This window comes from Thamnophis elegans, chromosome 5, assembly GCF_009769535.1.
Source record: "Thamnophis elegans isolate rThaEle1 chromosome 5, rThaEle1.pri, whole genome shotgun sequence".
Lineage (NCBI taxonomy): Eukaryota > Metazoa > Chordata > Lepidosauria > Squamata > Colubridae > Thamnophis > Thamnophis elegans.
In genome coordinates, this window is record NC_045545.1 from 97,047,046 (window position 1) to 97,059,342 (window position 12,297).

The following is a 12,297-nucleotide window of genomic DNA, read 5'->3' on the forward strand; positions in this document are numbered from 1 at the left end:
TCGTGCTCCCCGCTTGCTTCGGAAATTTTATGCTGCTTATCCCGACAAGCCTTGACTTTTCTCCTTTCCCTCTCTTGTTTCTTTGTTGTTTGTCTGTTTTGTTCTGTGTTGTCTGTTTTGTTTGTTTTTTCTTCCAGGCCTGACAGCCTTTTTCCGGGGGATGGCCGGATGTCAGCTTCTGCTTTGCTGCTGCTTCAGCTGCCATGAAACGGGAGGGGGGGGGGCGTGTATGTGGGAGGGTTTTAATTGATGTGCTGGAGGTCTGCTGCAGGAATGTTCTAGGATGTTCCAGTCGTTGGGGTTTACGCATGCGTATGTGTTTCCCGCCTGCATCAACGGCCTTCACATTCCATCTTGGCCTGTCTTTTTGAAGTTATCTCACACCTGACATTTGAAGGACTTATGATTGGACTGGAGCTTTGATCCTAAGGGGGGGAACGGGCTTTGCCATATATCAATTGCTTTCGCGCCATATTATTCAGATCTTGCTTCACTACTGCTCGCTTACCATTTATAATTAGTAAAAGTACTTTGGATTTCCAACCCATGGAGTCTCTTGGTCTTCTTTCCTAATTATGGAATGGAGTGGGGCGTGACAGAGGGATTGAGCTTGAGCCTCTTCCTCCCCATCCAGATCCGCACAGCCTCCAGGCATCGGGACATCACGTCGAGGGCATCTTTTGGGTGGTCTGGGGTAGAGATGAAAAGTTGGGTATCATCAGCATATTGATGATACCGTACCCCAAAACCACGGATGATCTCACCCAATGGTTTCATATATATATGCTGAACAGGAGGGGTGAGAGAACCGACCCCTGGGGCACCCCACAAGTGACGCGCCTCGGGGTCGATCCTTGCCCTCCAGTCAACACAAACTGCGACCAATCCGACAGGTAGGAGGGAAAGCACTGTAAAACGGTGCCCCCCACTCCCAACCCTCCGAGTCGTCGCAGTAGGATACCATGGTCGATGGTATCGAAAGCCGCTGAGAGGTCTAATAGGACCAGGACAGGGGAGCAGCCCCTGTCCCTGGCCCGCCAGAGATCATCGACCAACGCGACCAACTGTTTGTATTCCCTTCCCCCGATTTTATGTAAGCCGCCCTGAGTCCCCTCAGGGAAAAGGGCGGCCTATAAATTGTAATAAACTTCAAACTTCAAACTTCAATGCCGTCTCCGTGGTGTATCCAGGCCTGAAACCCGACTGAAACGGATCCAGGTAGGCAGCTTCATCCAGGGACTGGGGAAGCTGACGTGCTACTGCATTCTCCACAACCTTTGCTACAAAGCGAAGGTTGGAGACCAGACAATAGTTGGCTAAAGAAGCTGGGTCCAGGGAAGGCTTCTTAAGGAGGGGCCTCACCACCGCCTCCTTCAGAGCCGAGGTGACGCAGTGGTTAGAGTGCTGTACTGCAGCCACTTCAGCTGACTGTTATCTGCAGTTTGGCGGTTCAAATCTCACCGGCTCAGGGTTGACTCAGCTTTCCATCCTTCCGAGGTGGGTAAAATGAGGACCCAGACTGTGGGGGCGATATGCTGACTCTGTAAACCTCTTAGAGAGGGCTGAAAGCACTATGAAGCGGTATATAAGTCTAACTGCTATTGCTATTGCTATTCAAGGCGGTGGGAAAGAACCCCTCTCTCAATGAAGCGTTGGTAATCGCCTGGAGCCAGCCTCGTGTCACCTCCCGGGCAGCCGAGACTAACCAAGAGGGACACGGGTCCAGCACACAAGTGGCAGCACAGAGTCTCCCCATAATCCTGTCCATGCCCTCGGGGGTCACAGGATCAAACTCATCCCAGATGGTCTCCACAAGAGTCATCCCCGTCGACTCGCCCGAATCTACCCAGTCAGAGTCTAAGCCTGTCCAGATCTGAGCGATTTTATCCTGCAGATACTGAACAAATTCTTCAGCCCTACCCTGCAGGAAGGAAATGGGAGTTCCTCTTTTGCTATTTCGACAGGAGGGAAGACCTAGAGGGAAAGCCACGAAGTCACCCCAGATGCTTCTCCTGCTGCTGTCGGCATGGCTGCCTTGAGCTCCTCCAAGAGAATCCCTGGTCCTCTTCCACTGCTGCTGCTGTTGATGCTCCTCCTTCTGCAACATCTGGGTGAGTGTTGACAGCTGAGATCAGGCGGGCTCCATTCTCAGATTTACAACGGGAGTAAAATCCGGTGTGAGATGAATATTAAGGCTGCTTCAAACCTACAGTGAGAAGATCAGATTTCGCTGAAAAAGCCAGTTCCAGATGTTAGATTTTGGGGGAGCAGGAGAAGATTTCTTTCATTGATTCCACCCCAAGAGGCTAAGTGAGGAACAAGTTAGGAAGACCCTCAGAGCTCTGGGATTCTGGAGATCAACTAGGTCCATCTTACTTTGATTTGATCCTGGAGGTGGGGGACTTCAAGATATTGGGACCACACCTTCCATAACTCATACAATCTGGGTTGGAAGAAGCTTAGAGGTCATCTCATCCAAGCACCTGTTCAATAGAGGAATCCTCACACCATCTTAAAAAAAGAAGGTTGATTATTTTGTTCTTGAAAACCTCAATGATGGGGCGACCAAAACTTCACGAGGCAAGTTACTGTAATCCATTGATCAATAGTTCTCACTGTGGGAAGTCCTCCTTTTTTTTTTTAGCAGATTTTTTTATTATTTTTTCCCTTCAACAACAAGCGTCAGGATGAAGAGCAGAGGTGATAGTGGGCGTCCCTGCCTTACTCCTTTCATTATTTTAAAAGTCTCTGTACTTTCCCCTTTTAATAATATATTTGCCTTTTGGGTGGAGTATATTGTTTCTATTAATCTTTCAAATTGGTCCCCTAATTTCATATTCTTAATTTGTTTTATCATGAATTCCCAATTTAAATTGTCAAATGCCTTCTGTGCATCCAGAAAGACAAGTGCCACTTGTTTCTCTGGATGCGCCTCATAGTACTCTAAAATATTTGCTATTATTCTAGTGTTATTCCTGATTTGTCTTGTTGGGAGAAATCCCTTTTGGTCTGGATGTATATAGCCATTTAATAGTTTTTTTTCAATCTCTCCGCTATTATTGTTGTGAATATTTTATAGTCGGCATTCAACAACAAGATTGGCCTATAGTTTTGAATCTGTTTTTTATCTGCACCTTCTTTAAATATTAATGTAATATGTGCTTCCCTCCATGAGTCCGGTATTTTTGCTTTCATCAGTGCCTCATTATACATCTATTAAATTAACAGGGTTCTATCAATTTGTTCAATTCATCTATTATTTTGTACCATTCTGCTGGGAATCCATCTGGGCCTGGCGTTTTATTATTTTCCTGTTTCTGAATCTCCTGTTTCAATTCTAGTTTTGTTATTTATTTATTTTTGACAACATTTATTTCATATCTTCTGCTATTGTCGGGGTTTCTTCTCCGTTTAGATATTCTTTTATTTGTTTCCCATCTATTTGTTCCCCTTTATACAGATTCTCAAAGTACTTGTATGCAATCTTTTTCTTCCCTTCTATTGTATGTTGTAGTTCACCAGTTTCCTCTTGAAGTTGATATATTAATCTTTTTTCTCTTTCTTTTCTCAAGCTATATAACAGCCATCTCCCCAGTTTATTTGCATGCTCAAAGAAGTTTTGTTTTGTTAGTTTTAAGCCCTTTACCATTTCTTCCTGGTCTAATATATTTAATTTATGTTTTGCTAACATCCAATCCTTTCTAATTTTGTCACTTTGTGGTTTATTTTGCAATTCTATTTCTAAATTTTTGATTTCCTCTTCTAATATCTTCTGTTGTGCCCATTTTTCTTTATTTCTTATTGCTGAATACGCTATAATAATTCCACGGGAATAAGCGTTCATGGTGTCCCATAAATTTTGTATAGATGTCTGTTCTTTTGTGTTTTCCTTAAGGAATAACGCCAATTCGTTTCTACATTTTTGAATAAATTCTTTTTTGTTTAACATTTGCAGATTTAACATACATCTTCGCCTAGTCTTTTTTCCCCCTTTCCAGATTATTTTAATGGGGTTGTGATCTGCCCAAATATTTGGTAATATTTCAATTGTATGTATTTCTGCCTCAGTTTCTCCATTCATCCATGCCATATCAATCCGTGACCAAGATTGGTGTGGGTTGGAATAAAAAGTAATTTTTTTTCTGGTTCCATTTTTCTCCAAATATCTATTAAATTTAGCTCCTCCATCATCTCAAAGCAAGTTGTTGGTAATACTTTTTTTATTTTTAGTTTTTTTGTCACTTACATAATCTTTTTTACTGTCTACTATGGCATTATAATCTCCTATTATGCAGATATTCCTCACTCCAATTTCTCTAATTTTTTCATGTAATTTTTTATAAAAGTCCTTCTGATTTTCATTTGGGGCGTATATTGCTACCACTAGCATTGATTTTTTATTTATCCATATCTCTCTCATTAATATGAGAGAGATACAAACAATATTGTTTGTACTGTTTGAATATTGCAAACAATATTCTTTGTTTGCAAAATCTGATAAAGAGCCAAGGGCACAAGTTGTTTTTCGCAGGTGCTCTTGGAAAATATTTTGGCAAGAGAAGGAAAAGGAAAGAAAAAGATAGAACCCTTCTCTTTTGAAGATTACAAAAGAACTTATGCTTAAGTTAACTTTACACACACACACACACACACACACACACACACACACACACACACAGAAGCAAAAGAGGCTTGGAAGGCTAGAGTGGCTATCAGACTCATTTTTTCTTCTTTTCTTCTTCATTTTTGGGGGGTAAAATGGATCAATATGCAGATGAGGAAACCTTAAAATTTTGAAATATCCTGGCAATAATTCAAAATATTTTGGAAGGATTTGGGAGATTTGAGAAGAAGTTGGATAGACTATCATTTCTCACAGCAAAAGATGATGGTGTTGGAGCCCCAAAAATTAAAGAAGAGAATGAAAATATAGAAGATAAAGACAAGACAATAGATGAACTTATTAATGGAGCAAGCATGGGTGAAAATAGAAAGAAGGGAAGATGGAAGAGTGAATTTGATAATTTGAAGCTTTATCCCAGACTTCAAGATACACGAGAAAAAAAAGGGGTGATAATGATGGAGTTAAGAAGAGAAACCTTTTCAGAAATAAGTTTGACAACCAAAGACAAGATAATGTTAATAACAATTCAAGAGCAACGAGACTATTTGAGAGATCTTTTAAGCAATAAAGTGTGAGAGAAGTTTATAAAAATGTTATAAAGGAGCTGAAAAGAGAATTGACACAACAACTGACAAGAGAGATAAGACTGTTTTGCAACTGGAAAGATACAGGTTGATAATAAAAGTTGACGATAAAAAGTGAGTTAGTTTTTGGTGTTTAATAGGTAGGAATTTCAATATTTTGTAGATTGTTTTAGATTATTATTAAATGTTTATTCATTAACATATAATTAATTACAACAATAATGAAATAATAACCTCAATTAGTATAAGTAACTTGGTTATAAATTGTAAATTGGGACTTGGCGAAAAGACCTATAAATTTTATTAATACATTTTTGTTTAGATCTTGTTATAAAGGTATAATTCCTTTGGGTCTGATGAGAGGAGATATAAATAGTAAAAAAAAAATTCGTTAACCACAATAATAACAAGGAAATGTTAATGGATATTTTTGGTGATAAATAAGTAGGAATGTTAGTATTTTGTAGATTGTTTTAGACTTACTAAATGTCCATTTGTTAACATATAATTAATTACGATAATAATAATGAAATGATAACCTTAATTAGTAAAAATAACTTGGATATAAATTGTAAATTGTAAATTAGGGAAAAGACCTATAAATTTTATTAATAAATTCTTGTTTAGATCTTGTTATAAAGGTATAATTTATTTTGGGTCTGATGAGAGGAGAGGTGATATAAATAGTAAATAATTTTTAGTTAACTACAATAATAACAAGGAAATGTTAATGGATAATGTTTAATGATATATATAGGGTATATGTGCTGTATTAGTAAAAGCAAAATGGATATAAGCTTTAAATTGTGAGTTGGGAGGAAAAAGGGGGGGAAATGCTTAGATATCTTATTAACTGATTTTGTTTCAGAATATGTTATAAAGGTGTAATGTTATTGGAGGTTTATTGAAATTGCGAATGAATGCCAGTAGGTGGTTGTGTCTTTACATAAAAATGATTTCAGATAAAAGCACGTTTAAATAATTGTAGTTAAATGAGAATTGTGGTACAGTGATAGTAAAATACATAAAGATTTTTGAATTAAAGTGTACAATTCAATTTGAATGAAGTATATGTAAGGATTGTGGAAGGAACGTACGAAATGTAATTGTAACCAATTAGCAATAGCAATAGCAGTTAGACTTATATACCACTTCATAGGGCTTTCAGCCCTCTCTAAGCGGTTTACAGAGTCAGCCTATCGTCCCCACAGTCTGGGTCCTCATTTCACCCACCTCGGAAGGATGGAAGGCTGAGTCAACCTTGAGCCGGTGAGATTAGAACCGCTGAACTGCAGATAACAGTCAGCTGAAGTGGCCTGCAGTACTGCACCCTAACCACTGCGCCACCTCGGCTCTTGACACGCTTTTTACAAGATGTAATGAAGGATGATTCTTTTTTGTGTTTTTGTTTAATTAAAACAATAAAACTTTTCCAAAAAAAAGGAATGGAACTTCATGAAACCTTTGGTGGCTGAAGCAGCAGAAAGCTTGACATGGTGACCAACCTCCACTTCAGAGGGTTTGCCGCGTTTGGGGAGCTGGGTCAGAACATGGAGGGGGAGGGGGACTGTGGGGTCCTTGGTGGTCCCTGAGCTTGGTTTTCCTTGCAGACATTTCATTACCCAACTAGGTAACACGATCAGTGCTAGCGGGGAGACTCTTAGTGTTTGTAGGAATGCTCTCGGTGGTCCCTAGATGACACTGTTGTTTTCTGTTAAGTTGTTCTTCGGATTGGGATATTGATGTAAGAATCGTAGATGTAGAAGGAACATCACCCATCAGCCACTGTCTCTAGAAGAGGGGTGACCACTTTCTAGAGGAAACCTACCGTATTTTTGGATTATAAGACGCACCAGAGTATAAGACACACCAATATTTTGAAGAGGTAAATTTAAAATAAAAATTTTTGCACTCTGCAGTCCCCTCAAACCCTCTGCACGCCTCATTTTTCTGCAAAAAAGGGGGGCATGCAGAGGCTTTGGGAGACTATTAGAGTGCTCCTGGGGGCTGGGGGGGCAAAGAAGAGCAAAAATGACCCATTGTTTTGCTCGTTTTTGCCTTCCCCAGCCCTCAGGAGCACTTTGTAAGCCTCCCAAACCCTCTGCAGGTCCATTTTTGCAAAGGGAGCAGGGTTTTGGTAGTCCAAAAATGCTGTATTCAGTGTATAAGACGCACCCAGATTTTCAACCCCTTTTGGGGGGGGGGAGGTGCGTCTTATACTCCAAAAAATACGATAATTATCAATGTGTCTCTTTGTATTTCAGTTGTTACAGGACAGAAGGTAGAGATAGCCCAACTTCCGGAGTCCGTATCGGTGAAAGCAGGAGAGACCATCACTCTAAAGTGTACAGTGACTGGAGATAATTTACCTGGAAGCGTGCGGTGGTACAAAGGGTGGGACAGAAAACAGGAAATTTACCGTGATAAACAAAGAGCTTCCAACAAGGTGGCCAGGGTCATCCCAGGATCCAACATGGACTTCAGCATCAAGATCCAAAACGTCCATCCTGAAGATGCCGATACCTACTATTGTGTGAAGTTGAAGGCCGGGCTCCAAGAGATCGTGCTGGCTTTAGGGAATGGCACTCTGGTCTCCGTGATCGGTAGGTGACCCTCTGCATTTGATTTCTGGGGATGGAGGGAGGTGTTCCCAGTCAACCATGAGACACGTGCAGGGGTGGGATTCAGCCGGTTCGGACTGGTTCAGGCAAACCGGATGCTAATTTTAACATCTGGTTTGCCGAATCAGTAGTTGCAAGGACTGGCTGCCCCCGCCCAGCCCTTCCCCCCCCCCAGGAGTCTCCATGCACCCCATTTTGGATGCCAGGTAAGTGCAGGGCCCACACAGAAGTTCCAGAAGGCCGGAAATGGGCCTCCGGAGCCGGGGGAGGCTGTTTTCATCCTCCTGGAGGTTTGAAAAAACACTCCAGACCAGGGGTGGGTTTCTTGCCCCGTTCCAACCGGTTCGGTTGGAATGAGGCCGGCGGCGTCCTCGCGCACGCGTGCGGCGTCCTCGTGCACACGTGCGGCATCCTCGCGCACACGTGCAGCAAGCGCGTGCACACGTGCAGCGCACGCATGCGTACTAGCGTCTGTGTGATGCTCCAGCTGCTCCTGGAGGATCGCGCAGGCGCTGTATGCGTCCTGCGCATGCGTGGAAGCGCAGAATTCGTCAAAACCGGGTAAGGAGCGGGCGCAGGCGTGCGGGCGCGCGGGCGTACGCAGGCGCGTGCGGGCGCAGGTGGGCCCTTCGCCGTTCCCGGAAGTTACTTACTTCCAGGTTCGGCGACCAACCGCTTCGCAGGGACCGCGGCGAACCAGTTGAAACCCACCCCTGCTCCAGACCCTGGGGAGGGTGAAAAGACATACTCCCATGATGAAGGAGGCCGAGTAGGCTATGCCCATCACAGCCACACCCACCCAGCAACCAGGCAGAGAACCAGTTGCTAAAATTTTTGAATCCCACCTCTGGACACCTGGGAGTAAATCCCATGTTCAAAGTTGAGTCTCTCTGGCCAAAAACCATCTCGGGGCCTCCTGTATTGTTTCTGAGGAACTGGTAGGCAGGGGGGTGGACTAGAAGACCTCCAAGCTCCTTTCCAACTCTGCTATTGTATTGTATTGTATTGTGTTGATTAGGGGACTGGAGGCTAAAACATACAAGGAACGGTTGCAGGAACTGGGGATGTCTAGTTTAATGAAAAGAAGGACCAGGGGGGACATGATAGCAGCCTTCCAATATCTCAGGGGTTGCCACAAAGAAAAGGGAGTCAAACTATTCTCCAGGACACCTGATGGTAGAACAAGTAGCAATGGGTGGAAACTAATCAAGGAGAGAAGCAACTTAGAACTAAGGAGAAATTTCCTGACAGTAAGGGCAATTAGCTTACCTTCAGAAGTTGTGAATGCTCCAACACTGGAAGTTTTTAAGAAGATGTTGGATAACCATTTGTCTAGAATGGTTATCCAACTATTATTGCCTGAGCAGGGGGTTGGACTAGATGACCTACAAGGTCCGTTCCAACTCTGTTATCCTAAGTTTGAGAACCATTAACGAGTGGAACGGCTTGCATTCAGAAGTTGTGGGTTCTCCATCGCTGGAGATTTTAAATAAGAGATTGGACAACCATTTGCCTAGAATGGTATAGGGTCTCTTGCCTGAGTAGAGGGTTGGACTAGATGACCTACAAGGTCCCTTCCAACTCTGTTATTCTGTTTTGTCTTTTCTCCACAGAGTCACAGCAACAATCCATCCTTGTTCTCTTCATTGCGCTTTTCCTGACCAAAGTAGCCATCCTTCTTTTCATCTCTTGCCTTTTCCTAATAAAAGTGTTTGGACACAAGGGGACAGATGATCGTTCCGGAACATTCCAGGAAGTGAAACCGTCTGGGACTTCAACTTAGGGACTCTGGCTCCCCACGGATTTTCAGGATGAGAAAGGATCCCATTAGGGAATCAATAATAATATGATTAAAAGGCTTGTATCATGAGCGGTTCACTCTGCCAAATGTATGAAGTTATAAACCTGTAGAATCAATACGGAGATTAAAAATAAAAATAACCTTACGTTGTTCTACCACGCCTGGGACTTGATCGAATCTGCCTTTAAAATGTAAATGCTAATGCTTTATTTTTTGGAAAAAAAAAAACAGAAAGAAAACTTTTTAGAGTTTGCAGCAATCCATCCAGCGCACGAGTAAATCATTCAGCAGGATTCATTTGTAGAAGAACCTTGTTTATATGCAACAACATAAAACATGATGCATGTATACCATACCCATGCAGCTCTTGAAATGGAGTAGCAGAACCAGAACTAAATTCACAAGCACAGAATTTTAAACTTATATTTATACAGACCAGTTAAGCTAAGCCACGCCCAGGCTCCGGGCCGTCTCCCTTGGCTCACAACAGATTCTGTTTCTTAGTCACCAAACAGTCCCCATTGGTTGACTGGTTGTTAGGGCGATCCCAGCTCATAATTTCTTATACACTGACACACCTCTTTTTGTGGTGGCCTGCCAGAGCCTGCAGAGCTGGCAGCAGATTCGGACAGTGAGGAGGTTGGGGGGGAACCTGGGCCAGTCCTGGAGTCTGGGGAAGGCTTGGACGAGGGCTCTGTGTTGGAGGCAGAGAGGGGGCCAGGGCCGTATGCCAGTTATTAGCTGCCTTCGGAGCTAGTCAGCCGTGAGGCAGAGGAACAGCTGGAGCCTGTTCCCAGTGTGCGCATGGACAGGGCTGCCAGAAGAAAAGAATCCGAATTTACAACCTAAATGCTGGAGATGTGATTGTCTCGATACTACATATTATCATATATGGTGGACTTGTAAAAAGGTGAAAGCATTTTGGATAAAAAATATGGTGTATTATGCAAAATATTCTTTAAAAAAGTTTACCCCTCAGTTATTCCTGCTAGGTATAACTACTGATCGTTATAGAGACTAACTTGATTTTGTATTTAATAACGGCAGCAAGACTGTTGGTGGCGCAATACTGGAAGAAGGAAGATTTGCCTACTATTCAAGAATGGACATTGAAAGTCACAAACCGAGCAGAGATGGCTAAAATATCAGCATATCTCAAGGACCATTCCAATGAGAGATATAAACTGGAGTGGAGAAGATGGATTGACTATACTCAAAATAAACATGGGACTAAGAAATTCCAGATAGTTTATGACTGAAGAAACAAGGAATGACATAATCTGTTTAGAGCTAGCCTAGCAAAGAGGAGTTAAAGCTCAAATGAAAGATGATACTAACTTTCTTTAAGTTTATTTTAGAATATCTTTGTTTAAGATTTATACTCTGTATTTGTTCTGAGAAGTCGGGGGGGAGGTTGGGGGGGTTCGAGTGGGGAGGGCAGGGGGGGGAGGTAAACATTTGTAAAAGTTTTTTTTCTAAAATTTTCAATTAAAAAAAATCTGTCCGTGAATCTCAGAGACTCTGTGCCAAGTCTTTCCTTGCGAAGCACCTCATTTGGAAAATATTTACATGGCAGCTTTCCAAGCTAGATAAGGTCTGTGGTCATAAATACACCTTTGAAAGACTGTTTGCCAGGCCTTGGCTGAAACTAAATGAGAGGAATTCACATTCGTTTAATAAAAGGGGTTTTGTCAGGACCAGAACTCTGCCTGGTGCTTTTCGGGGAAGCTTAGTTCAGAACACCCTTTATGACTGGCATAGACATAAACCCGAATAATTTAATATTCTTCCCACGGTGCACTCCACCCAATGGCTTTTGTCATTGTAACTGCCAGATTGTCTTCGGGAGAGCAGAGAAGCAAGCTAATTAATTAACATTGGATGGCTTTCCTTATATTACAATATTTAATATCCACATGCTTCTTTCTATTCTTTACTCTGTCACCTGTAGCCATTAGGGCAAGCAGCATTAGAATAATAATCAGAATAGAATAGAATAGGATAGGATAGGATAGGATAGGATAGGATAGGATAGGGTAGAAAGAATAGAATAGAATAGAATAGAGCTGGAAGGGACCTTGGAGGTCTTCTAGTCCAGCCCCCTCCTCAAGCAGAAGAACCTGTACAATTTCAGATAAGTGACCATCTAGTCTCTTCTTAAAAACCTCCAGTGATGGAGAAACCATCACTTAGGAACAATGACCAGCTGTTTGCAAGGAGTGTAAATCCCTCCATTCCCCACTATCCAGCCAGAACTGAAGAAGCTTCTTGGATGAGAAGCGAAACGGCTTTAATTCTTTATTGACCGAGTGTGATTGGACACAGAAGGGATTTGTCTTCGGTGCATAAGCTCTGAGGGTGCATAAAAGATATGAGTGATAGATCATGATCATAGCCATCATAAATACATTCATCATGAATCATAAGATGCAACACTTAGTGATAGTTGTAGGATACCAAATAGGCAATCCGCATAAATCATGCTAGGAAGCAAATAAAACAATTTCAATTTTAAAGATACACGCAACATGGTTATAGTCGTAAGGGGGAAGAGACAGGTATTACTTACTTACTTTACTTTATTGTCAATGTATGTATGTGCGCAGTATACACATACAACGGAATTCACATAGACCCAGAGACCAGGCCAACACACATAACAATAGC

At 42.2% G+C, this 12,297-nt stretch overlaps 1 protein-coding gene across 1 annotated transcript; it reads left to right on the forward strand.

Annotated features, from left to right (window-relative positions):
• Positions 1 to 1,980: 1,980 nt before the first annotated feature.
• On the forward strand, positions 1,981 to 9,612 carry LOC116509481 (signal-regulatory protein beta-1-like). The gene is made up of 3 exons (XM_032218632.1): positions 1,981 to 2,111; positions 7,473 to 7,811; positions 9,443 to 9,612. The coding sequence occupies exons 1-3, from the start codon at positions 2,027 to 2,029 to the stop codon at positions 9,610 to 9,612; spliced, it is 594 nt and encodes a 197-aa protein (XP_032074523.1). The 5' UTR covers positions 1,981 to 2,026.
• Positions 9,613 to 12,297: the final 2,685 nt, after the last annotated feature.